This window comes from Littorina saxatilis, linkage group LG10 (assembly GCF_037325665.1).
Source record: "Littorina saxatilis isolate snail1 linkage group LG10, US_GU_Lsax_2.0, whole genome shotgun sequence".
NCBI classification, from domain to species: domain Eukaryota; kingdom Metazoa; phylum Mollusca; class Gastropoda; order Littorinimorpha; family Littorinidae; genus Littorina; species Littorina saxatilis.
In genome coordinates this window covers 20,749,721-20,777,462 of record NC_090254.1, presented here as the reverse complement: position 1 = coordinate 20,777,462, position 27,742 = coordinate 20,749,721, and the positions used below count along the sequence as shown (strand labels likewise).

At 41.7% G+C, this 27,742-nt stretch overlaps 2 protein-coding genes across 2 annotated transcripts; both read right to left on the bottom strand.

Moving 5' to 3' along the window:
• Positions 1 to 653: 653 nt before the first annotated feature.
• Positions 654 to 8,600, bottom strand: LOC138977802 (neuronal acetylcholine receptor subunit beta-4-like). Its single transcript, XM_070350408.1, has 5 exons — positions 8,550 to 8,600; positions 4,671 to 4,797; positions 2,840 to 2,955; positions 1,911 to 2,119; positions 654 to 1,549 (listed from the first exon to the last, which is right to left on the bottom strand). Exons 1-5 carry the CDS (start codon positions 8,598 to 8,600, stop codon positions 916 to 918), a joined length of 1,137 nt encoding a protein of 378 aa, XP_070206509.1. The 3' UTR covers positions 654 to 915.
• Positions 8,601 to 12,407: 3,807 nt separating this feature from the next.
• On the bottom strand, positions 12,408 to 27,387 carry LOC138978389 (neuronal acetylcholine receptor subunit beta-3-like). Its single transcript, XM_070351120.1, has 5 exons — positions 26,229 to 27,387; positions 21,669 to 21,795; positions 18,603 to 18,718; positions 16,192 to 16,391; positions 12,408 to 13,375 (listed from the first exon to the last, which is right to left on the bottom strand). Exons 1-5 carry the CDS (start codon positions 26,514 to 26,516, stop codon positions 12,742 to 12,744), a joined length of 1,365 nt encoding a protein of 454 aa, XP_070207221.1. The 5' UTR covers positions 26,517 to 27,387; the 3' UTR covers positions 12,408 to 12,741.
• Positions 27,388 to 27,742: the final 355 nt, after the last annotated feature.

Below are 27,742 nucleotides of genomic sequence, written 5' to 3'. Positions count from 1 at the left end.
CTTTTTTAGACATATATAACCCCACAGCGGGGAGGCGGGAGGGAATAAACGATGTGAGTTGGGTAAGTATATTAATCAAATGAAAATTTATTACTAAAATTTTTAATTAAATTACATATCTTACCCAACTCACATATAGCAGATTGCTACTAAAGGTTGGAGGGCACTTTACCCAAATAGGAATCGAGATTTTGTCCTGCCTCTACCCGAGCAGGTAACCCAGAAACGCATCCTGTCTCACTCAGGTCTATCTCTGTAAGCAGGAGGTACCAAAAGTTCATAAATTTAACATTTACTACTTCAAATCTTGTTAAAAAATCTTGATCTCCTTTAAAAAGTTAAAAACATTGTCCGTTGCAACATCTTGGAGAGAGATAGAGAGAGAGAGAGAGAGAGAGAGAGAGAGAGAGAGAGAGAGAGAGAGAGAGAGAGAGAGAGAGAGAGAGAGAGAGAGAGAGAGAGAGAGAGAGAGAGAGAGAGAGAGAGAGAGAGAGAGAGAGAGAGAGAACACAGCAACAGACACAAACCCACACGTTTGCACGCACATATGCATAAGAGGCAGACGCTTTTCAAACAGTTGCGGCGAGTAAGCTTTAATCATTAAATCGTGCACGTGATAAAGACGTCCAGAATATCTTTCTTTCTCTCTCTCTCTACAAGTTTCTACAATGTTTGAATAAATCAGAAATGGTCGCAATTAAACTATGGCTATCTAATTATCTATACGTTTTTTCCGAAAGACAATGATATGTGTACCTCTTTATCGTCTTGTGCACAGACAAGGGAGCGAGAATTCGCGAGGGCCATGGCGTTTGGAAATCATGTTGGGTAAGCCCACAGTGGTGCTAAGGACATCTCCTTTCTTATCGTAGATTGATTCCTAACCGCTCGTTACTGCCCGTTTGTTTGCGGGCTTCACTCTGGCCAGGTCATGATGACACAGAAGCTGGCAGTGGCTAGGATGATAACCACCAGGAACAGGCGTGAAAACAAATAGTCGCACGCAGCAGCTACGTCACGCCACGTCATTTCCGCTGACCCTGACCTCTCAACCACCTCTTCCGGTCGGCCATTACCTACAACTTCATCCCCTTTGGCGCGCTTTCCTGCAGAACCCTTTTCACAGCATTCTTTTACAAATACAATAGGAGCGACAGACGTTTTACGCAATACTGGACCGTTCTTTTTCACGCAGGCTCTGCCGGTCGAACATTGAACAAAGAAAAGTGCGGGCTTGGTCAAAGGGAGAGAATCGGGCCTGTGGTGAAGGGAGAGCACCAGGACGGTGAGTACCACGGAGAGCGCGGAGCATGCGCAGAGTCCCACCAGGTAGACCATGAAGACGGAAGTCTGCAGCGATGATCCGGGCAGCACATCCATCAGAATAGACAGGAGGAAGATGAAGGTCAACATCAAGGTCATGCCCATGGACACCTTCTCGCCGCTCTCTGCGGGCAGTGAGAACACCAGCGCGGACAGCAAGGCCAGTAGCAACGTCGGCGTCACCAACGCCAGCGAGAGGAATATGGACCTCCTCTGCAACGTGAAGCTGTGAGAAGAACAGGTGAACGATATGTTAAAGGGCCTGACATGATATTTTTAAGGACCTGGTATCGGCCGTCTTAACGGTACCCATAGTTTCAGTTTCTGAAAGCAGTCATCGTTATAATCATCATCGTCGTCGTCGTCGCCACATCATTGACGTGCTCGTCGTTGTCACTGTCGATATTTTGTCATTGGCACATAAACTAGTTCAGTCTCCTGTTTCTCGTCTCTTTCAACGGACAATACCCTCACTGTCTCAGTTACCATCGGAATGCTGTCGTCGAGATCTTAGAAAAAAACACGTTTTAATCCTTCGCAATAGCATCTATTAGCTCCTTCTGTTACACCGACAAAAAACAACTTACCTGTATCTGATGCAGCTCATGGTGTCACTGTTCGATCCACTGGAGATGTTGAAGTCGCATGTTTCGTCGACAACGCTGACGATTTCCCACTCTGCGTTCTGCTGAGCGTCCTGCCCGTAGACCCCGTCCACGTGGAGGCGAGGGTGGCGCGGGTGCAACACCAGCTGTCTCGTGTCGCTCATCAAGGAGTAGAGTTTCCAGTCGCACACCTGTTGGAACCAAAGGAAAGTCGTTGGAGATTCTGCGCAAGAGGCAAAGGCCATTAGAATGTTAAAATTGTAAGCGTCTAAGTTCCACCTAAGTAATAACACCTTTGTTTTTAATATACTGACTGTTAGCAAATTATTACAGACATGCCTTAAAAATTCATCAACATTCGGCTGCCGGATCACGTTGATATATATTTTTTTCTGGACACGTCTGTTATCATTTGCTAACAGTAAACTCATCCAATTGTACCCAGCCAATTGACGACATTCGAAAACAGTTCTGTCAAATTTTGATTGGTTGTGAAAGACAAACGTACATGATTGGAGGGGGGGGGGGAATCACTGGCGAGAGGTGTGTCTCCGACCGTGGTTTCATTTTCGGTGGGTTACAATCATGAGAACACACTGCAAGCATCCCCTAGAATAGGATTATGGCTGCGTAAATGAAACGGTCCTAAATGTAAAACCCAAATCGTGCATAACACCTAAACACGAAAGTTTGTGGGAGTTGCAGCCCATTATTCCATGAACGAAGAAGAAGAAGATGATGATGATAATTACAATGATGATGAAGATGAAGATGAAGATGATGATGATGATGATGATGATGCTGCTGCTGCTGCTGCTGCTGCTGCTGCTGCTGCTGCTGATGATGATGATGATGATGATGATGATGATGATGATGATGATGAAAGCAAATAAAAACTTCCGTGCCCGCACCTGTTGGTCAAAGGGGTAGTACCTAATGTTGACGGCACAGGAAGTCTGCAACGTGAGACCTGGACTCCACTTGACCTTACCATCACTCTGTACCTTGAGAAGCAGGCTGTCGTCACCTGGGGACAGACATACAGATAAACAGATGGACAGACGTATAGAGGGGCTGATGAATAGTATCTACTCAGCGGGGCAGATAGATAGACGGATATATCAGGCAGACAGACAGACACGGAATGACAGATGGATAGATGGATAAGTACACAGGCAGGCAGACAGACAAACACAGTGTGACAGATGGATAGATGGATAAGTGTAAAGGCAGGCAGACAGACAGACACAGAGTGACAGATGGATAGATGGATAAGTACACAGGCAGGCAGACAGACAAACACAGTGTGACAGATGGATAAGTGGATACGTATTAGGGCACGTAGACAGACAGACACAGATTGACAGATGGATAGGTGGATACGTATAAGGGCAGGCAGACAGACAGACACAGATTGACAGATGGATAAGTGGATACGTATAAGGGCAGGCAGACAGACAAACACAGAGGGACAGATGGATAGACGGACAGACAGATGGGCAAAAGGATGGGCAGACAGGCAGATAGGGAGAAAAGGAACCATTGAATAAACGTACAGATGGCCAGAGGGACAAATCAGAAGAATAGACAGAAAGACAGATGGTCACAGAAACAATCAGAGGGATAGTCAGATAGACGAAGATAGTTCACGGTAAGTTGAATTTGAATTAATGTTTGTTATAATCACCAGCAAAACAAATGTGAAGTTCTTAACTTGAATTTTTTTTATTATCAAAAACATATATAGATAAATAAACACCTCACAAAAGCAAAGAAAAACAAGTCGCGTAAGGCGAAATTACTACATTTAGTCAAGCTGTGGAACTCACAGAATGAAACTGAACGCACTGCATTTTTTCACAAGACCGTAGTCCGCCGCTCGTGCAAAAGGCAGTGACATTAACGAGCCTGTTTAGCGCGGTAGTGGTTGCGCTGTGCTGCATAGCACGCTTTTCTGTACCTCTCTTCGTTTTAACTTTCTGAGCGTGTTTTTAATCCAAACATATCATATCTATATGTTTTTGGAATTAGGAACCGACAAGGAATAAGATGAAATTGTTTTTAAATCGATTTTGAAAATTTTATTTTAATCATAATTTTTATATTTTTTAATTTTCAGAGCTTGTTTTTAATCCAAATATAACATATTCATATGTTTTTGGAATCAATAATTGATGAAAAATAAGATGAACGTAATTTTGGATCATTTTATAAAACAATATAATTTTAATTACAATTTTCAGATTTTTAATGACCAAAGTCATTAATTATTTTTTAAGCCTCCAAGCTGAAATGCAATACCAAAGTCTGGCCTTCGTCGAAGGTTGCTTGGCCAAAATTTCTATCAATTTTATTTAAAAATGACGGTGTGACAGTGCCGCCTCAACTTTTACAAAAAGCCGGATATGACGTCATCAAAGACATTTATCGAAAAAATGAAAAAAATTATCTGGGGATATCATTCCCAGGAACTCTCATGTAAAATGTCATAAAGATCGGTCCAGTAGTTTACTCTGAATCGCTCTACACACACACACACACACACACACACACACACACACACACACACACACACACACACACACACACACATACACCACGACCCTCGTCTCGATTCCCCCTAAAAAAACTAACAACAACAACGGCCCGAACTACCTAAAATTGCCTTAAACTTTTCTGGCCATATTTACAATTATGCCGGAGAAAAAAATGCATGCCATTCAACATGCTTTGGGAACTGACCCATTTTGAGATAGGTTTCTCCGAGGTACTGATCCACTGTGAGATCGGGGACCCATATATGTTTCTGCGGGATGAAGATTGCCTGCACTTGCTCGTAGTTATGCGTTTGCCACTGCAGCAGCTCATCCTGTGCACACAGTTAAGACAAGAAGAGATGAAATGAGATGAAATGAGATGAGATGATATTAGATGAGATGAGATGAGATGAAAAAAGATTAGATTAGATTAGATGAAATGAGATAAGATGATATGAGATTAGATTAGATGAAATGAGATGAGATGATATTAGATGAGATGAGATGAAAAGAGATTAGATTAGATGAAATGAGATGAGATGAGATGAGATGAAAAGAGATTAGATTAGATTAAATGAGATGAGATAAGATTAGATTAGATGAAATGAGATGAAGTGAGATGAGATGAGATACGATGAAATAAAATGAGATGAAATGAGATTAGATGATACTTGTTATATGAAGTCTTATATCGCGCGCGTATCTCCAGACTCGGACTCAAGGCGCAGGGATCTATTTATGCCGTGTGAGATGGAATTTTTTACACAATACATCACGCATTCACATCGACCAGCAGATCGCAGCCATTTCGGCGCATATCCTACTTTTGACGGCCTATTATTCCAAGTCACACGGGTATTTTGGTGGATTTTTTTTTTTTTATCTATGCCTATACAATTTTGCCAGGAAAGACCCTTTTGTCAATCGTGGGATCTTTAACGTGCACACCCCAATGTAGTGTACACGAAGGGACCTCGGTTTTTCGTCTCATCCGAAAGACCAGCACTTGAACCCACCACCTAGGTTAGGAAAGGGGGGAGAAAATTGCTAACGCCCTGACCCAGGGTCGAACTCGCAACCTCTCGCTTCCGAGCGCAAGTGCGTTACCACTCGGCCACCCAGTCCTATACGAGATACAAGATACGAGATGAAATGAGATTAGGTGAGATGAGATGAGACGAGAGAAGAGAATAAAAGAAAACACAAGAAAATATAAGATAAAATCATCATTATAATGATAATAATGATATACTTTTGCGCAAATCATACCATTCTAAGCGTCTTACAATACTAAACAATTACAATACCAAATACACTCGCGCCAAAACGTCAAGCAACCCTGACTTTATCTGAAACGTATTTATTGAAAAATTAATCGAATGTGATTGAATGACAAAATCGTGCAACCAAGTTTTTATACTGATGAAAATTGTATCCCAAATGTAGGCGTTCAGCTTGGAGATGAGAACGGGCATGAGCAATTATCGATCAACGTCATTGGTACTGTGTACAGTAGCCGTGGAGATTTACAGTCCTTGGCCTGTGCTTACTTGGCTGTGGTTATTTTTACCCAGAGCACTGTGCTCGGTGTGATGCGCTTTTGTGACCCGCATCGAAGAAAGCACAGACCAGGGACTATACATCTCCACGGCTAGTGTACACAGTACCAAGCACGGTGATCGATAATTTTTCATGCGCGTTCCAATCGCCAGCAAATATAAACCAGCACTCGGATCTGCTTGAAACTTAGGCACCTATTGCCGCAACCAAGATTTGCTTAGCATGCAAAGTCGCGATGTTTTTGCCGAAAACCCTGATTTAATATGAATATTTGTTTAGTTCGTTCGGAAAAGTTATGTAATACGACACGCTTAGTATACACATTTGCAAAAAGCAAGACAGATTTAGGTCAGCGTATTGGTCATAACTTCTGAAATTTCCAAAGCAATGCATTGAGAGCTTGAGCATATATGGCTCTTTCAGTGGAGGACCCCCCCCCCCCTAAAAAAAAAAAAAAATGTCGCAAAACGTGCCTTTTTTGACCTCTGAAACGGTTAACACATATAATCGCCTTTGACAAAAGGCCACATAAATACTGGAGATGTAAGGTGCATAAAACAAAATGCATAGGGTTAGGGTTAACCCTAATGCTTTGAACAGGAAATTGAATGGCCTTTCCAATTGTAGTCAAAAGAATTTGGTTTCTGCATATTCTGATTTTTTGCAGATTTTAAAATACGGGGCTATGGTTTTTGTCAGGTCGATTTTAAGGGTGATCTTGTTTGACAGGCTGGCACGGGATACCTATACCAAGTACCATATATCGGACATATGGTATGAACAGCTGACATAATTCCCATTTCCAGCATATAAAGTTCAACAAAAATGAATTTTTAATGCTTTTCTTAGCGTGCGAAATTTGTTGCAATACATTTTTGGCCAAATTTAGTTCGGCTTGGTCCGGCCGTAGTTATACTAGCGAGCTTTAGCAATCGCCGCACCAATCATGGCTCTTTTGCGCAGATTTTCGAAAGAAAAAAGCCCTCCCAAAGTCTAATTGAAGGGCGCTGGTTCTGAGCGACGCTTAGTTCTCGAGATAGGTGTGACCACATGACGTCATTTATACTTTCGTCATCGAAGATCTTTCGTATTTCAATTACACAGTAACATGCTTCCATTTGAAACTTCGAGGTCTTCATCGGGGATTGACGCCCGACCAAAGGTAATTGAAGCCTGACGGAGCGAAGCGACGGAGGGCTTCAATTAGACTTTGGGAGGGCGTCAATCCACGATGAAGACCGAGAAGTTTCAAATGGAAGCGTGTTAATGTTATTGTAATTCAATCTGACGACGATCTCTTTCCTGCTTTCATGCGATGGTAAACAGACAGAATTGGTTCTGTTCTGTTCACACACTACTTTCAGTCCACCTACCTGCAAGGGTCAAGTCCCAAGAAATATGTCTCTGTATTCCTATCGTATCACTCTCCTCCTGTTTTGTTTTCTTTCACATACATTTTCCCATCTTTTTTGACGGGTTTCTGGACAGCAAACTCAAAACAAATTCTTTTCATCACAAAAGCGATCTTTGGAATTGACTGACGTAGTCCGAAAGAATTCATGCATCAACTTACGTCACGTATTCGACGTCATCACTTCGCATACCTTATGGTCTCGGTATTTCGTTGGTACTTCATATTTCCTACTTGTAAAATGACCCTCAAAGCTAACCGAGACTAGTTGAGGTTGTATCAATGCGCCTCGCCAGCAGGTTGTTAATGGATTTTTTAGCGAGTGGCTATCGACAATTAGTCACCTGTAATTTTTAATGAGTTGGGGCATTCTGACCAATCACAGGATCTGTTTCATTAAAACGCAAACTCGATTGAATTACAATCAGTGTTATTTCCCAGTTCTGTGTTCTGCGGTCGTTTTTGACTGATTTGACAAGTTGAGAAAACCAATGACATTTCATTTTTGCGAACTGAATATGACAAGAAAACAAAGCGTGCAGAAGTATGATTGGGCCCTGCCAGACTTTATGACCAACAATTTCTCCCTTGGAAGAAAATGAAGATGTCTGCATTTCGTCTGCTTTGAAGGTAGGGAGATTTTACAGCGCACACGGTAAATTGCAAGTCGTAATGGACAAGAATGTTGTTATTCTTCTTTCTTCGAAGTACCGTAGATTTGTTCTTGGTCATATTTTCGAGCTGTGCATTGTTATATTATGGAAAAAACAAGTTTCAACGCAAATTCGCAAAGAAATTTTGATCATTTGCTCCGGAACTGCAACAGCGATTTGCCATAACAAAAATGTCTGGCTCAATATGCGGAAAGTTTGGTAGTGTCATATTTTTTAAATGGATTTGGAAAAATTGCTCATAATTTACATAGCACTCCGGCCCTGTTCTTTTTTTCGTCACACCCAGAACCGTTATTTGTTTTGGGCGACGCAGCATTAATTGGAGAAAATAAGTGAGTCACGGGTGATGCAATACCTATACGTACATGTACATGTCTTTGCTACACGTTCGACCATCTGGAACACTGTATTGTACTTTTCAAACAAACGTGACACTCACCGTCCACTCGAACTCCAAGAGAACCATCATTTTCATCTGCTGTTCTTTCATGTGGACGTCACGGAGGCTGAGTACCTTGAGCTTTACATTCACCACTGTGGCCTGTGACGAGTCAAGGGTTGGCCTGACATTCCGGTTGTAGCCAGTTCCAAATAAGTCGGAGTGGAGCTTGTAGAACGCAATTTCGCTATAATTGGGCAAAGTTTGACATTCACACGTGTTAACGGTGAAATACACGAAGAGGAAAAAGTAGGTGAACCTTTGAAAAACGAAGTGAAGTCTGGCCATTTTTTGTGTTCGGTATGTTTTCTTTTTTTGTCTCTATTTTTTGTACTTTATCACAACGCAAACATTTTTCAGTTCTTTTTCTCTGTGTTTCCTGTTTGGTACGTACCACTCCACAGATGAACTGTAGTTGTTGTTGTTATTGTTGTTGTTGTTGTTGTTATTGTTGTTGTAGTTGTTGTTTTTGTTGTTTTTAGTTCTTTTTCTTCTTCTTCTTCTTCTTCTTCTTCTTCTTCTTCTTCTTCTTCTTCTTCTCGCTATATTTATTTTCCGTGGGAAATTTCTTCAAGTAAATTCGAGATGCTTTCCATGGGAAAAGCTTGCAGCAACGGATTCGTTTGACCCCTTCAACTCCTCACGCTGTTCAAGGCCTGTATGGGTTTGACGGATTGACTAACAATATTAATTCCCCTTCACGCGATTTGTTTTTATTCCGGTAAAGAAAAGAATAATACATGATGCCTTAGGTGTTCTCTTCTATTTGTTTTTCCCTGTATGAATTTCTCATATATTGTCTCAATTCAGAACCTGCTCACAGGCTAAAGTGACAAGAATCGGAGCTTCATATTATACTTTTGTTTTGCAAAAAACAGACACAGACAAAGGGTATACCCAGTCTAAACGAGCCTGTTCGTTAGCACTGATATTTATGCCAGAGAAATGTCGATGGCATTTGGTGCCACTAAAAGGTTGACACACATTTTAAGCCACAGATAAATATACTCTTCTCTTTTGAAAACTCAAAGGTAATTTTGCAAATACACGAAGAAAATCCAGAAAACCGTGTTAATTTGTTCATCAGTCGCGCGATTCAATATTGATATCATTTCGAGTGAATTCGGGGCGTTAGTTTTAATCAAAATATTTCCAGAAATGCACGTGCAAAAATACCTGGTCTGCTTGCATCCGAAGTAGTTAAGCCATTCCTTTTGCGTTCAAATGTGGAACGATGCACGGCTAAGGTAATAGAGACATGACATTTATATATAACATTTGACGAAAGATATTGTAAACAGAGAAAGAGGTAGGCTAAGTGTGTGTCTCAAAGTCCATTTTAGAATTTTCATGAGAGCAAACTGGACTAACTAACGCTCGGTCCACAACGCATAATCACGCCACAGAATCAAATGGTTTCCGGTGTCTTGCTGCCGATCACGTTGACGCGCACCCTGTGATGAGGAACACGCGCTTTTTAAATACAGATTTGTTATCGCCACGATCTATTTTGGAATAGGGTTTGCATTTTATCAGCTGTGATGGGTACGTAAACACGGACATACGCAGACAGACAAACAGACAGACAAACAGACAGACACACACACACACGCACGCACGCACGAACGCACACACACATACACGCACGCATGCGCCCACCCGCCCCCACACACACACACACAGACAGACAGACAGACAGACAGACAGACAGACAGACAGACACAGACACAGACACAGACACAGACACACACACACACACACACACAAACACGCACAATATTCAGTCCTTCCTGGTATCGCTGGTATCGCTGGCATCGCTGGCGCGTTATTTTGTTCACACGGTTTCAACATGTGTTATAACCTAAGCCCTGGTTTAACTTTTTTTAAATGTATTTTTTATGGTGTTGTTGTTTTTCTATACACAAAAGTAGTTAATTCCGAAGCCGGTTACAAAAATGTGATGTGTATAAAAATAAAGACTTTTGAATTTCTTTCTGCTTTACAGTCATTCTAATTTTACATGGAAAAAACCATCTAATTTATTTTAGCATTTTGAACGGGAAAGCGTATGTAAAAGCCATGAGTGAAAGTTTTATTTTAAAATGACATTGTTTTAGCTTCACTTTGACGCGTTGGCGTTTATCAGCCCTTTACAGAAGATAAATCAGCTTTATAATGAAATACATTCACGCTGAGTGTTAATTTGCACCAAACGGAATTGAGCTATCAAAACAAAAAAGCATTTTGCAAGTGATGCAAAATTTGTGAATGACAGATTCGTCTAAAAGCCGTTCCCTGCAGAGGCCAAAACAACAACGAACAAGTGTTTACATATCTCTTAGCCAAATATAATTGGACTTTTTCTTTGAGTCCATATGAATTTCCTGCCACGGAGCCCATTGCCTGAATCCCGATTGAAAGTAAAGTGACCAGTTAACAAATGGATTCCCAACTTATCCACACTTTCCTTGCGTAAAAATATGAAATGGACCAATCCATTTTGGCATGTAGCAAAAACATAATTGCAACAAATTTCGCACCCCAATTAAAAAAATAATTCCCGTGTCATTTGATTTAAACTTCTTATGCCAAAATATGCCTATTACGACATTTTAATTGGCACCTCACAATTTTGTCAGGTTGATTTTGGGGGTACCCTTATTAGACCGGCGGTCACGTGATCCCTGGTAAAGAAATCATTGATCCGAAAGGTGTTCGAGATAGTCAAGTGAACTATTACAAATAACATATAAAGTCTAAATGAAATGACATGGGAATTAATGCTTTAATTAGGACTGTCGCAAATATTGGTGTGCTAATCAAATATAAAACATGTGGTACACACACACACACACACACACACACCCACACGCACGCACGCACGCACGCAAGCGTGCACGCACACACACACACACACACACACACACACACACACACACACACACACACACATACAGGTCTATCACTGTAAACAGTAGGTTCCTAAAAGACATCGTTGAAACTTGCCCCGGGTGGGTACGACGGCAAAATTAAGGGTGCGGCTTGCGAAAGAGTCCATTTATAAAGTGACGCATTTAGTCTCTGCATACTGAAATGCCCAAGTGCATTCAAACGAGAAGCGCCGAAGAAGGACAAAAGCTGCCTGGGGAATAACCACGCATGGTCCTGGTACCGATCGAAATGTTCTGTGGACAAGATAAAGTCAAGCACGAGGCGGTCAATACTGTGTCTTTCAGGCGATGCAACGGATTAGCGGCAAACCTCATTTTTGACAAACATCAATTAATAATTCATGCCTCAATCACATGTTAGACTCATGCAGCCGAAACGACGCATACACAGTAGGCTACCTATTGTTTGTTGGCTTGTGGTAACAGACACCGGACAGAAACCTATTTTAACATCTTTGATGCTAATAAGTAGGTGTATACCAAGCATTACCTGCATTTTCTACTCACCCTTGATGTATAAATGAATACACCACACACACACGCACTCAGGTCTATCACTGTAAACAGGAGGTTCCAAAAGTTAATAAATGTAACATTTCCTAATCTTGTTAAAAATCTTGATCTCCTTTAAAAAGTTAAAAACCTTGTCCGTTGCAACATCTTGGAGAGAGAGAGAGAGAGAGAGAGAGAGAGAGAGAGAGAGAGAGAGAGAGAGAGAGAGAGAGAGAGAGAGAGAGAGAGAGAGAGAGACAGAGAGAGAGAGAGAGAGAGAGAGAGAGAGAGAGAGAGAGAGAGAGAGAGAGAGAGAGAGAGAGAGAGAGAGAGAGAACACAGCAATTTACAGACACAAACCCACACGTTTGCACGCACATACGCATAAGAGGCAGACGCTTTTCAAACAGTTGCGGCGAATAAGCTTTAATCATTAAATCGTGCACGTGATAAAGACGTCTAGAATATCTTTCTCTCTCTCTCTCTCTCTACAAGTTTCTACAATGTTTGAATAAATCGGAAATGGTCGCAATTAAACTATGGCTATCTAATTATCTATACGTTTTTCCGAAAGACAATAATATTTATACATCTTTATCGTCTTGTGCAAAGACAAGGGAGCGAGAATTCGCGAGGGCCATGGCGTTTGGAAATCATGTTGGGTAAGCCTACAGTGGTGCCAAGGAAATCTCCTTTCTTATCGTAGATTGATTCCTAACCGCTCGTTACTGCCCGTTTGTTTGCTGGCTTCACTCTGGCCAGGTCATGATGACACAGAAGCTGGCAGTGGCTAGAATGATAACCACCAGGAACAGGCGTGAAAACAAAAAGTCGCACGCAGCAGCTACGTCACGCCACGTCATTTCTGCTGACCCTGACCTCTGAACCACCTCTTCCGGTCGGCCATTACCTACAACTTCATCCCCTTTGGCGCGCTTTCCTGCAGAACCCTTTTCACAGCATTCTTTTACAAATACAATAGGAGCGACAGACGTTTTACGCAATACTGGACCGTTCTTTTTCACGCAGGCTCTGCCGGCCGAACATTGAACAAAGAAAAGTGCGGGCTTGGTCAAAGGGAGAGAATCGGACCTGTGGTGAAGGGAGAGCACCAGGACGGTGAGTACCACGGAGAGCGCGGAGCATGCGCAGAGTCCCACCAGGTAGACCATGAAGACGGAAGTCTGCAGCGATGATCCGGGCAGCACATCCATCAGGATGGACAGGAGGAAGATGAAGGTTAACATCAAGGTCACGCCCAAGGACACCTTTTCGCCGCTCTCTGCGGGCAGTGAGAACACCAGCGCGGACAGCAAGGCCAGCAGCAACGTCGGCGTCACCAACGTCAGCGACAGGAACGTGGACCTCCTCTGCAACGTGAAGCTGTAAGGAGAAGAGATGAAAATTGTGTATATTGGCAGTGGCTCCCTTCATGGTCCCCGTCTTTACATCATCATCATCATCATCATCATCGTCATCGTCATCGTCATCATCATCATCATCATCATCATCATCATCATCATCATCATCATCATCATCATCGATGTCAAACGTTTTAATTGAGGACGATGTAGTTTATCTGTAAGCATCATCATCGTCGTCGTCGACACATTTTTATCGTGCTCGTTACCACTATCGATACTGTTGTCATGGTCATACAGTTATCCTGTTTCTGTCCCTTGTCTCTTGTAACGGTAAATCGGTAAATTCACTTACTGAAGCGATGAACCTTGGACAATTTAACACGTCTTTATAAAGTGTGTGGACGGTAAAGTACTTTGTGACAAACATTACAGTGAAAAAAAATTTGAAATGTAATTCCCGACGTATAAGGTGCCAGTTACTAATTTAATACAGCAAAGACTTTGCACAATGCACACACAGCAGGCAGTTTTTCGTCAGAATCCAAATGGATGGACGCTCTCACCATGTGTACAAGCCTGGACAGATCTGTGATGGTGCATAATTATGATTGCTTACTGCAGAAGGACGGTACCAAACTCACTGCAGTCATCGTCAAAGCCAAATATGCAGTCATTCATTCCAATTGTTGGACAATGACGCAATAATCTATTCATTCAAGAGGCTCACAGCTATGTGGTAATGTACCATTATGATTGCTTGCAATTGTTGGACAATGACGCAACAATCTATCCATTTAAGATGCTCACAGCTATGTGGTAATGTACCATTTTGATTGCTTACAATTGTTGGACAATGACGCAACAATCTATTCATTCAAGATGCTCACAGCTATGTGGTAATGTATCATTATGATTGCTTACTGGAGAAGGACGGTACCAAACTCACTGCAGTCATCGTCAACGCCAAATATGCAGTCATTAACATCTATTCATTCAAGATGCTCACAGCTATGTGGTAATGTACCATTATGATTGCTTACTGGAGAAGGACAGTACCAAACTCACTGCAGTCATCGTCAACGCCAAATATGCAGTCATTCATTCCAATTGTTGGACAATGACGCAACAATCTATTCATTCAAGATGCTCACAGCTATGTGGTAATGTACCATTATGATTGCTTACAATTGTTGGACAATGACGCAACCATCTATTCATTCAAGATGCTAACAGCTATTTGGTAATGTACCATTATGATTGCTTACTGGAGAAGGACGGTACCAAACTCACTGCAGTCATCGTCAACGCCAAATATGCAGTCATTAACAATCTATTCATTCAAGATGCTCACAGCTATGTGGAAATGTACCATTATGATTGCTTACTGGAGAAGGACAGTACCAAACTCACTGCAGTCATCGTCAACGCCAAATATGCAGTCATTCATTCCAATTGTTGGACAATGACGCAACAATCTATTCATTCAAGATGCTCACAGCATGTGGTAATGTATAATTATTATTGCTTACTGCAGAAGGACGGTACCAAACTCACTGCAGTCATCGTCAACGCCAAATATGCAGTCATTCATTCCAATTGTTGGACAATGACGCAATAATCTATTCATTCAAGATGCTCATAGCCATGTGGTAATGTACCATTATGATTGCTTACTGCAGAAGGATGGTACCAAACTCACTGCAGTCATCGTCAACGCCAAATATGCAGTCATTCATTCAAATTGTTGGACAATGACACAACCTGTTGGACAATGGTACCGTCCTTCTCCAGTAAGCAATTATAATGGTACATTACCACATTGCTGTGAGTATCTTGAATGACACAACAATCTTTTCATTCAAGATGCTCACAGCTATGTGGTAATGTAGCATTATGATTGCTTACTGCATAAGGATAGTACCAAACTCACTGCAGTCATCGTCAACGCCAAATATGCAGTCATTCATTCCAATCGTTGGACAATGACGCAACAATCTATTCATTGAAGATGCTCACAGCTATGTGGTAATGTACCATTATGATTGCTTACTGCATAAGGATGGTACCAAACTCACTGCAGTCATCGTCAACGCTGAATATGCAGTCATTCATTCCAATTGTTGGACAATGACGCAACACTCTATTCATTCAAGATGCTCACAGCTATGTGGTAATGTACCATTATGATTGCTTACAATTGTTGGACAATGACACAACAATCTATTCATTCAAGATGCTCACAGCTATGTGGTAATGTACCATTATGATTGCTTACTAGAGAAGGACGGTACCAAACTCACTGCAGTCATCGTCAACGCCAAATATACAGTCATTAACAATCTATTCATTCAAGATGCTCACATCTATGTGGTAATGTACCATTATGATTGCTTACTGGAGAAGGACTGTACCAAACTCACTGCAGTCATCGTCAACGCCAAATATGCAGTCATTCATTCCAATCGTTGGACAATGACGCAACAATCTATTCATTCAAGATGCTCACAGCTATGTGGTAATGTATAATTATAATTGTTTACAATTGTTGGACAATGACGCAACAATCTATTCATTCAAGATGCTCACAGCTATGTGGTAATGTATAATTATGCTTGTTTACTGGAGAAGGACGGTACCAAACTCACTGCATTCATCGTCAACGCCAAACATGCAGTCATTCATTCCAATTATTGGACAATGACACAACAACCTTTAATTCAAGATGCTCACAGATATGTGGTAATGTACCATTATGATTGCTTACTGGAGAAGGACGGTACAAAACTCATTGCAGACATCGTCGCCCAGTCTCTCACACCTAACAGAACCACTCACCTGTATTTGATGCAGCTCATGGTGTCTGGGAGCATTCCACTAGAGACGTTGAAGTCGCATGTTTCGTTGACAACGCTGACAATTTCCCACTCTGCATTCTGCTGAGCGTCCTGCCCGTATACCCCGTCCACCCCAAGCGGCGGGTCGAACTTGATCTGTTGCGTGTCGCTCATCAAGGGGTAGATTTTCCACGCGCACACCTGCAAGAGAATATCATGAGAGATTGTGCGTAAGAGATAATGTTCACTTGAATTTTACAATTGGCCCGGGCAACAGATGCTTCGATGACACGCCAACCAGCCTCTCAGCGAGCCATGCTGACATGATTGCGTAAGGCCAGGCCTGCTATGAACATATTCCCTTGGGCGTTCGGGAAAATGACCAATTTGCTTTGAATTTATTGTAAGGAGTCGAACACTGTAATTTTGCGACGAATTGATTTGTATAATAGTCCTGGTAGGTTAGCGTAAGAGGGAAACAGCCAGGTTAACCTTCGCTTGTGGTCGTGGGTCCGTGTGGACCCAGAAGGGTGTTTAATTGCAAATATCTCTTCAACTAGTTGGAATTTTTTAATGAGCTTTTAAGAATGCCTCAGGCACCTAACAAGCTCTTATGTCCTTAAAGATCATTACATTTCAGCGAGAAGTAATTAAAAAAACAAAGGTCAAATTAAGACTACAAACGGGAGTCATCGTAGGGCCGTGCGGACCCATGTTTCTCAAAGAAGGAAAAAGCGTGCATCCCCTTCCGTAGACGCCGTGGGGCCGTGCGGACCCATGCTTCTCAAAGAAGGAAAAACGTGCATACCTTTCTGTAGACGTCGTGGGGCCGTGCGGACCCATGCTTCTCAAAGAAGGAAAAACGTGCATACCTTTCTGTAGACGTCGTGGGGCCGTGTGGACCCATGCTTCTCAAAGAAGGAAAAATATGCATACCCTTCCGTAGACGCCGTGGGGCCGTGCGGACCCACGACGTCTACAGAAGGGTATGCACGTTTTCCCTTCTTTGAGAAGCATGGATCCACACGGCCCCACGATGTCTTCGGTGTTTAGTCGATAACCCGGCCTGGCGAAGGTTAAGTTGGAAGAACCCGATCAGTCCGCGCACATGAACTAACTACGTCAAAAGCCAACATTAAATCAAAGGCACAGTGATCCCACCGTTCAAAATCGTCGTCTACCCCAGAGAACAAAACAAAACAATACTTATATTCTGGTAATGAGAAGTGTTTAAGACACCTGGCCTCAAATCTTTAAATATTTATTTATTTTGCTCGTGAGTGAATGGCAGCCACTTTTTTTTAAAGCGGTCATCGTAATTATCTGTGTGAAAATTAGTAAGGCCACAAAAAGAGCACCGATATCACACAGGCAATTTTTCGTGTAGCGGAGATACAACGAAGACATTTTTGTGAGCGCGCCAGCCCCGTTTCTGCTGCAGCAGAGAGCTGTGCGTGTCCGGCCAGCCAGGCTTGAAAGGGCGGACATGCGCAGGTCTATGCGTCCCCTTTTCCAAGATTCCAGCGAAGAGAGAGGTCAGGTTTTTGTTTCTGCAATTATTTTTCGTCTTTTCACTCGTTTTTCGCAGATCAAGGCGCTAATGCTTGACCTTTTCATTGCAGGCGGCTATGTGCCTTGATTTGTTACACGACGCCCGTTTATGGCGCGAGTTAAAGAAAAAACAACCCAGGCGTTCGTTAATGCCGGTAAATAGGGGCTGGCACTTGACGCGTGCTACCAAGTATACAGTGGTACTGAACAAAATATTTTGTTTTTGTTTTTTGTTTGGTGTTGTTTTTATCAGTTACAGAGTTGGGGGAAACTATTTAAACGTAGGTTTACACAGCGATGTTAAAGCTTTTGAACAGATAATGCTTGGGTTGTAACCTCAGGCGCAGCTCATACAACGACGATGTTAGGTTTTAGCGTGTTCCTCCCGGGTTCCCAATGGCGAAAAAGGGGTCAGTGATCTCTTTGTTCTTCGACTCTGGACGCACGCGGCGCCTCTTGCGGACAGTGTGTAGGCGGTTACATAAGGACTTCTTGATCTTTCAACCCTGCAAGTAGCGGCTAGCATTAGTGTGCGTCACGTACGAAGAAACGTGTCGTTGCCGTGTAGTGGTTCTTTTGCAGACTCAGGATTTAAAACCCTTTTCACAGTCTTGAAAGATATTCTAACAAACTGTTCAGAATCAAGAACAACTAGAAACACCAACACAATAGCCAACAGACAAGCAAATGAATGGTTAGAATGTAAAAAATAAAATAACATCAGCAGTCAATTGCCTCCCTTGAGTGCTGATGATCATGTTTTTGTGTGTGTACATTATACAATGCGTATATTGAGATGCCAGACCACCATATGTTTACCGATGAACGACTGGAAAGCAATATAAATGTCCGTGCACGTACCTGTTGGTCATAGGGGTAGTACATGATGTCGACGGCACAGGAGGTCTGCAGCGTGAGACCTGGGTTCCACGTGACCCCACCTTCGCTCCCCACCTTCAGGAGCAGACTGTCGTCACCTGTGGACAAACAAACAGACAGACATTGGAACAGAAAGATAGATGGACAGAAGAATGGACAGACATTGGAACAAAAAGATAGATGGACAGAAGAATCGACAGACATTGGAACATAAAGATAGATGGACAGAAGAATGGACAGACATTGGAACAAAACGATAGATGGACAGAAGAATCGACAGACATTGGAACATAAAGATAGATGGACAGAAGAATCGACAGACATTGGAACAGAAAGATAGATGGACAGAAGAATGGACAGACATTGGAACAGAAAGATAGATGGACAGAAGAATGGACAGACATTGGAACAGAAAGATAGATGGACAGAAGAATCGACAGACATTGGAACAGAAAGATACATGGACAGAAGAATCGACAGACATTGGAACAGAAAGATAGATCGACAACAAAACCAAACAAGTCGCGTAAGGCGAAATAACAACATTTAGTCAAGCTGTGGAACTCACAGAATAAAACTGAACGCACTGCATTTTTTCACAATGACCGTAGTCCGCCGTTCGTGCAAAACGCAGTGAAATTAACGAGCCTGTTAAAAATTTAGCGCGGTAGTGGTTGCGCTGTGCTGCATAGCACGCTTTTTATATTTAGTCAAGTTTTGACTAAATATTTTAACATCGAGGGGGAATCGAAACGAGGGTCGTGGTGTATGTGCGTGTGTGTGTGTGTGTGTGTGTGTGTGTGTGTGTGTGTGTGTCTGTGTGTGTGTGTAGAGCGATTCAGACTAAACTACTGGACCGATCTTTATGAAATTTGACATGAGAGTTCCTGGGTATGAAATCCCCGAATATTTTTTTCATTTTTTTGATAAATGTCTTTGATGACGTCATATCCGGCTTTTCGTGAAAGTTGAGGCGGCACTGTCACGCCCTCATTTTTCAACCAAATTGGTTGAAATTTTGGTCAAGTAATCTTCGACGAAGCCCGGACTTCGGTATTGCATTTCAGCTTGGTGGCTTAAAAATTAATTAATGACTTTGGTCATTAAAAATCTGAAAATTGTAAAAAAAAATAAAAATTTATAAAACGATCCAAATTTACGTTTATCTTATTCTCCATCATTTGCTGATTCCAAAAAACATATAAATATGTTATATTCGGATTAAAAACAAGCTCTGAAAATTAAATATATAAAAATTATTATCAAAATTAAATTGTCCAAATCAATTTAAAAACACTTTCATCTTATTCCTTGTCGGTTCCTGATTCCAAAAACATATAGATATGATATGTTTGGATTAAAAACACGCTCAGAAAGTTAAAACAAAGAGAGGTACAGAAAAGCGTGCTATCCTTCTTAGCGCAACTACTACCCCGCTCTTCTTGTCAATTTCACTGCCTTTGCCATGAGCGGTGGACTGACGATGCTACGAGTATACGGTCTTGCTGAAAAATGGCATTGCGTTCAGTTTCATTCTGTGAGTTCGACAGCTACTTGACTAAATATTGTATTTTCGCCTTACGCGACTTGTTTGTACCTCTCTTCGTTTTAACTTTCTGAGCGTGTTTTTAATCCAAACATATCGTATCTATATGTTTTGGGGATCAGGAACCGACAAGGAATAAGACGAAATTGTTTTTATATCGATTTCAGAAATTTTATTTTAATCATAATTTTTATATTTTTAATTTTCAGAGCTTGTTTTTAATCCAAATATAACATATTTATATGTTTTTGGAAACAGAAAATGATGAAGAATAAGATGAACGTAATTTTGGATCGTTTTATAAAAAAATAATGTTAATTACAATTTTCAGATTTTTAATGACCAAAGTCATTAATTCATTTTTAAGCCTTCAAGCTGAAATGCAATACCAAAGTCCGGCCTTTGTCGAAGATTGCTTGGCCAAAATTTCAATCAATTTTATTAAAAAATGAAGGTGTGACAGTGCCGCCTCAACTTTTACAAAAAGCCGGATATGACGTCATCAAAGACATTTATCAAAAAAATTGTCTGGGGATATTTTACCCAGGAACTCTCATGTAAAATTTCATAAAGATCGGTCTAGTAGTTTACTCTGAATCGCTCTACACACACACACACACACGCACAGACATACATACTGAAAGACAGACAGACAGACAGACAGACAGACAGACACACACACACACACACACACACACACACACACACACACACACACACACACACACACACACACACACACACACATACACCACGACCCTCGTGTCGATTCCCCCTCTATGTTAAAACATTTAGTCAAAACTTGACTAAATGTAAAATCCCATGAAAAGTAGGTTATAAGAACGTTTTATTATTGACGAAACAAAATGTGACAGTTAATGTTACAGTACGTCGACCCAGTGGTCTTTTAAATAGGCAGACAGACCAACACTGAATGATACAATTAAAAAGCTTACATCTCAAAATCTTCGACGAAACGCGACTCGCCTACCATAATTATGCTGGTGAGGCAATTGAATTAAAATAATGTGAGCAGTACATATGGTCATGCATTTAGCATTCCACAAAACACACACACACAAACCCACCACCCCCCCCCCCCCCCCCCCCTTAAAAATAAGAGACAAAAAAGCAGAAGAAAACAAGAAATTCCTCCGAGGTAGGAAAAACACCCCCGTCAAAGGGAAATAACCTTCTCAGTTGGTGGCAGTGACTGAGTGAGAATGGTTATTTCCCTTTGACCATTAAGATGTCCCTCTATAAGTCCTTGTATAATGTTAATCCACCAATAACTCCCTAACCGTGTGTTTGACTGGTCCCAATTTTTGTAAGGACCGTCTCAGAAATGTATAGAACCTGTTCACCAAGTTTGGTGACGATCGGTCCGTTCATTCTTGAGATCTATATGCGAACACAAACACACAAACACACAAACAAACACATCGACCGAAACCTATACACACCCCTATATCGGGGGTGTAAAAACCCTGATCAGAACTGACCCATCTTGAGAGAGGTGTCGCCGACGTATTGATCCACTGTGAGATCGGGGACCCAGATCTTTTTCTGCGGGATGAAGATTGCCCTCAGTTCCTCGTAGTCATTCGGGTTCCACGACATGAGCTCATCCTGCGCATACAGATACGATGAGATGAGGTGAGATAAGAGGAGATAAATGTATCATAACGTAATGAAGAATAGGGTAAGATAAGAGCGGAAGACACGATAAGATGACATAAGACAAGATAAGTAAAGATGAGATAATTTATTTTATCCTACATACGTGAGAGATATACTCGTGAGATAATAATCGTTCAAATCACACGTGTGTATATCATGTAAATGAGGTCATGTCAAGCTAGTCTGACAGGGACCTGTTTTTCCACTGCTTATGATGCCAAAGTCACTGAGACAAACGTCATTTTAGAAAAAAAATTGCGCTCGCTAATTACCCTCGATGAATTTCTGGAACTAACACGTCACACCACACTTTCAGAGTGACGTTTCTTTGCTTTGACGTAATATATTGCACGAGGGTTTAGAAGAGATCGATTGTCCAAAACAAGCGTCTTCAATTTAGCTGCCTCGACTGCAGGAAATTTTCAGTAAAACACACGTAAGTACAGTATGTAGGATAAACAGAATACTACATGGCTTGCTGTATCGTACCAGATTTACACTCGTTGCTTTTTCAAATAGTGAACAGCTCGCTTTCGCTGGCAGTTCAATATTTAAAAAAAAACCTTGTATAAATCTGCTACGATACAGCAAGCCATGTAGTATTCTCTATGTCCATACAATTAAACAATGGATGAAAAAATGTGGTTCATCTGCTCTTAAAACAATCCGACAACATCTGACAACAACCATACAAAATTAAAATATAAACAATAAAACATACGAAGTAAGAACACCCAAAGTACTCTAGGCAAGGCACGTCGGCCAACATCCATACTGCAGACACACACACACACACACACACACACGCGCGCGCGCGCGCACATACACACACACACACACACACACACACACACGACACACACACACACACACTCACACGCACACTCTCGCTCATATGAGTTGCTGGTAAAAAATGTAACCAATGCATTGCACTTCTATCAGAATCCTAAAACGTATGGATAATAAAACGTGTAGCCATAAATAAAAACACGAAGCACAGAAACAGACGATATAAGACAAGAATCATCACAAAATAAGCAGAGCTGAAATGATAAGAAAAAGTGATAATATGGTTTACCTTGCGATGATCTTCCTTTTTATGAAGATGACAATCGCTTGTTCATTTTAATGCTTGCTATTCGCTCAAGTGCCAGGAAATAGGTTACCAAGAACTCTCACTCGCTCATGTTATTGACCCATTTTCTATTTTCAGAGCGCTTGTTTCCCTTTGTTTGTTTAGATCTTAACCCACTGGTTGTCACGACATTTGTCACGTCATAGTACGTATCCTGTCAGCTGGTTGTCACGACATTTGTCACGTCATAGTACGTATCCTCGTATCCTGTCAGTTGGTTGTCACGACATTTGTCGCGTCATAGTACGTATCCTGTCAGCTGGTTGTCACGACATTTGTCACGTCATAGTACGTATCCTGTCAGCTGGTTGTCACAACATTTGTCACGTCATAGAACGTATCCTGTCAGCTGGTTGTCACGACATTTGTCGCGTCATAGTACGTATCCTGTCAGCTGGTTGTCACGGCATTTGTCGCGTCATAGTACGTATACTGTCAGCTGGTTGTCACGACATTTGTCACGTCATAGTACGTATCCTGTCAGCTGGTTGTCACGACATTTGTCGCGTCATAGTACGTATACTGTCAGCTGGTTGTCACGGCATTTGTTGCGTCATAGAACGTATCCTGTCAGCTGGTTGTCACGGCATATGTCGCTTCATAGTACGTATCCTGTCAGCTGGTTGTCACGACATTTGTCGCGTCATAGTACGTATACTGTCAGCTGGTTGTCACGGCATTTGTCGCGTCATAGAACGTATCCTGTCAGCTGGTTGTCACGGCATTTGTCGCTTCATAGTACGTATCCTGTCCGCTGGTTGTCACGGCATTTGTCGCGTCATAAAACGTATCCTGTCAGCTGGTTGTCACGGCATTTGTCGCGTCATAGTAGGTATTCTGTCAGCTGGTTGTCACGGCATTTGTCGCGTCATATAACGTATACTGTCAGCTTGTTACGACATTTTTCGCGTCATAGAACGTATACTGTCAGTTTGTCACGACATTTGTCGCGTCACAGTACAAATACTGTCAGCTTGTTACGACATTTGTCGCGTCATAGTACGTATACTGTCAGCTTGTTACGACATTTGTCGCGTCAAAGTACGCATATTGTTGATGTGGTTGTCGCGACATATGTCTTGATACAGGGTGAGTCTGTTCGGACAGTTTCCGGGTTTAGACCCCGCATGCACCCATGCACTCAAAGAGAACACGCAATGGGAACTATAGGACCGTTTTTCACTCTTTCTCTCTCTCTCTCTCTCTCTCTCTCTCTCTCTCTCTCTCTCTCTCTCTCTTAATTCACCAAAGGTACTGTTATGTGCTTTGGGAATTGCACCGAGATAATGGTTAAGATAAGATAAGATAGATAAAGTAAAATAACACCTTTCTCTCTCTCTCTCTCTCTCTCTCTCTCTCTCTCTCTCTCTCTCTCTCTCTCTATATATATATATATATATATATATATACGACTTGTGTCTGTGTGTCTGTGTGTGTGTCTGTGTGTGTGTCTGTGTATCGGTCGAATCAATTTATAGCCACGCGAAAAATACACTCTCACCTATCTCTATATATTTATAGACACAGATATGCATATATATATACGGCTTCTCTGTGTGTGTGTGTGTTTGTGTGTGTGTGTGGGCAAAAACCTGTGTATTGTAGAGTTCTGTTTGTGATGTGGTCTAGCGGCTTTTGTCTGTCTGTATATTGGTGATCCTGAAAGGTTCCACTTTTTAACTCGATTTGAAATAAAATAAAAAAAATAATATTACAAGCCCGTTATTCAAGATATAGAATACAGACTTATAATTCTTACCAAGAAACATCTTAACTACTTTTCATTTTAACAAATTCCACAGAGCATTATCAACTCAACCCCACCCCCTGCCCTCCTCTCCTTATTTTTTGTTTCTTTCTTTCCTCTTTTTGAAAGCGGACAAACACTCAAGTCCTTAATGGCTCAAAACCGTAGGACTTTTAATATTAATTTTAACTGTCTGTATGTTCTGGCATTTGAGAAGCCACAGCAGATAATATAGGGCTAAGAAATAAGCTCTGAAATTCTCAATCCCGTTTGACAGGACTTCACCTTCAAAGGTGATTGTGGTGAACCGCCACGCTGTCTGTCTCTGTCTCGCGGTTCACCCCGGCGAAGCCGGGTATTCCTCTAGTATATCTATATATATATACGACTTGTGTCTGTCTGTGTATCTGTGTGTGTATCTGTGTGTGTGTCTGTGTATCTGTGTCTTCGCGATGCACGGCCAAAGTTCTCGATGGATCTGCTTCAAATTTGGTGGGCTTATTCAGAGAGACCCCGGACACAACCTCATCGATGAGATATTTCAACACGTGCTCTCAGCGCGCAGCGCTGAACCGATTTTGGTTCCACCTCAGCTACCCGGGCCCCCATACCGACACACCAAAGCCGCTACACCACATCACAACGCCAAAGTTCTCGCTGGATCTTTTTCAAATTTGGACACCGTATTCAGCTACACCCCGGACACAATATCATCGATGAGATATTTCAACACGTGCTCTCAGCGCGCAGCGCTGAACTGATTTTGGTTTTTGTGTTCATTTCAACATTATAAGTAACTCTTCCTTATCTTCTCCAGTGTTTGGCGTTTATCTCCCTTCCTTCGTGTGGCTTTCCCGTTTGTAAGTTACTATTACTATTTTTAGAATGTCACTGCGCTGTCCACTGCGCTGTCCACAACGCTTCCCTTGCACCCGTAAGTTGTTCTTACTGTCAAAGTGAAAAGGTCGAATCAATTTATAGCCACGCGAAAAATACACTCTCACCTATCTCTATATATTTATAGATACAGATATGCATATATATATATACGGCTTCTCTGTGTGTGTGTGTGTTTGTGTGTGTGTGTGTGTGGGCAAAAACCTGTGTATTGTAGAGTTCTGTTTGTGATGTGGTCTAGCGGCTTTTGTCTGTCTGTATGTTCTGGCATTTGAGAAGCCACAGCAGATAATATAGGGCTAAGAAATAAGCTCTAAAATTCTCAATCCCGTTTGACAGGACTTCGCCTTCAAAGGTGATTGTGGTGAACCGCCACGCTGTCTGTCTCTGTCTCGCGATTAACCCCGGCGAAGCCGGGTATTCCTCTAGTATAATATATATATATATATATATATATATATATATATATATATATATATATATATATATCTCTCTCTCTCTCACACACACACACGCACACACTCACACATATACACACGCACACACACACACACACACACACACACACACACACACACAATTGAAAGCTGACATGACACTCACCGTCCACTGGAACTCCAAGAGAACCAGCATTTTCATCTGCTGTTCCTTCATGTCGACGTCACGGAGGCTGAGTACGTCGAGCTTTACATTCACCACTGTGGCCTGTGACGAGTTAAGGGTTGGCCTGACATTCTGGTTGTAACCAGTTTCAAATAACTTGGAGTGGAGCTTGTAGAACGCAATTGTGTTATAATTGAGTGAAGTTTGACATTCGCACTTGTTCACGGCGAAATATACGAAGAGTAAAAAGCAGGCAGGATTTTGCAAAAGGGAGAAAAGTCCAGTCATTTTTCTGTTTTAATATAATTTGTCGATGTTCTGTTGCCCTTTCATCAGTTGTGTATGTTGTCTTTCCCAGCGCACCTCTTCCTGCTCCTCGAGACTACATTTTATACATTATTCTTTGGTATATTGTCGTTTTTTTGTGCTTATAACTGTTGTTGTGGTATTCCTTTTAAGATGGAGGTCCAATTGTGTTGCGTTTGTCACTTGCTTAGTTATTCTTTAATACGCTTGACAGTCACGCACACTTTCCTGTTCAAACCTTAGCGATAAATAAATACACCCATAATGACGTGTGTCTCGGTGACTCTGGCATCATAAGCAGTCGAAAAGCAGGTCCCTGCCAAACTAGTTTGACAGGACCTCATTTACTTGATATACACACAGGTGGTTTGAACAATATTGTTATCTCATGAGTGGTCTAGCTCACTCACGAATGTAGAATAAAAATAAACACATCCCCTGTGTGAGTCATTTTGGGGATTGATTTAATTGCTAGCCTAATCTTCAATGTGGATGATCTGAAAAATGTAACGCTTTGATGACTTCAGTGGACAACCTAAAGAACAACGGTTGCTGAGCTGTTTATGTTCTGGAGACACAACTTCACAGTTCAATAAAAAGTAATAGTAATGATGATAACAATAAATACCAAAATTAACAAATGTAAACCAAACAGATGCGTTCTCTGTTGTCGTCTAATATGTTTCTCCCTTCAGAATCTGCGTACATGCTACAATGCACAGAATCGGAGGTTGATGAAGGTTTTGCAGAAGGAACAGCTATCCGACAGACTCGTTCGAAAGGTATATCCAAACTAAGTAAGCATGTTAGCTGCAACTCATATTTCTACCTGAGAAAAGTCAACACAATTTAAAACGCCGAAAGTGATAAAAGCCGAGAATCGTGTTGATTTTATTCTTCTGTCAGGCGATTAAGGATGAATTCCCTAGTTTATCCCCAGTGTTAAGTTTAATTACGATGTATCCGCAAATGCACGTGCAGAATGTCTCCTTGCGCCCACAGCAATTAACCCATTATTTATGTGTTCCAGCGTGAACCGATGTGCAGCGAAACTCAACAGACATGCAATTTAAATCCAACGTTCGACAAAGGAAGGGCTAACAGAGACATATTAGTGTGAGCCCAAATGTCCATCAAAATGTTCTCAAGAGAGCAAAGTGGACATTCGCTTGGTCAATACAACGTCATCACGCCGCAGTGTGTTTCAG

Coding starts and splice junctions, on each gene's coding strand:
- LOC138977802 (XM_070350408.1), bottom strand. CDS start 8,600: ATGAAAGAACAGCAGATGAAAATGATGGTTCTCTTGGAGTTCGAGTGG. Junction 4,798..8,549: donor TCTTGGAGTTCGAGTGGACG/GTGAGTGTCACG, acceptor CTGTGTGCACAG/GATGAGCTGCTGCAGTGGCA. Junction 2,956..4,670: donor AGAAACCTATCTCAAAATGG/GTCAGTTCCCAA, acceptor GTCTGTCCCCAG/GTGACGACAGCCTGCTTCTC.
- LOC138978389 (XM_070351120.1), bottom strand. CDS start 26,516: ATGACTGGACTTTTCTCCCTTTTGCAAAATCCTGCCTGCTTTTTACTC. Junction 21,796..26,228: donor TCTTGGAGTTCCAGTGGACG/GTGAGTGTCATG, acceptor CTGTATGCGCAG/GATGAGCTCATGTCGTGGAA. Junction 13,376..16,191: donor ATGAGCTGCATCAAATACAG/GTGAGTGGTTCT, acceptor TTCTCCTTACAG/CTTCACGTTGCAGAGGAGGT.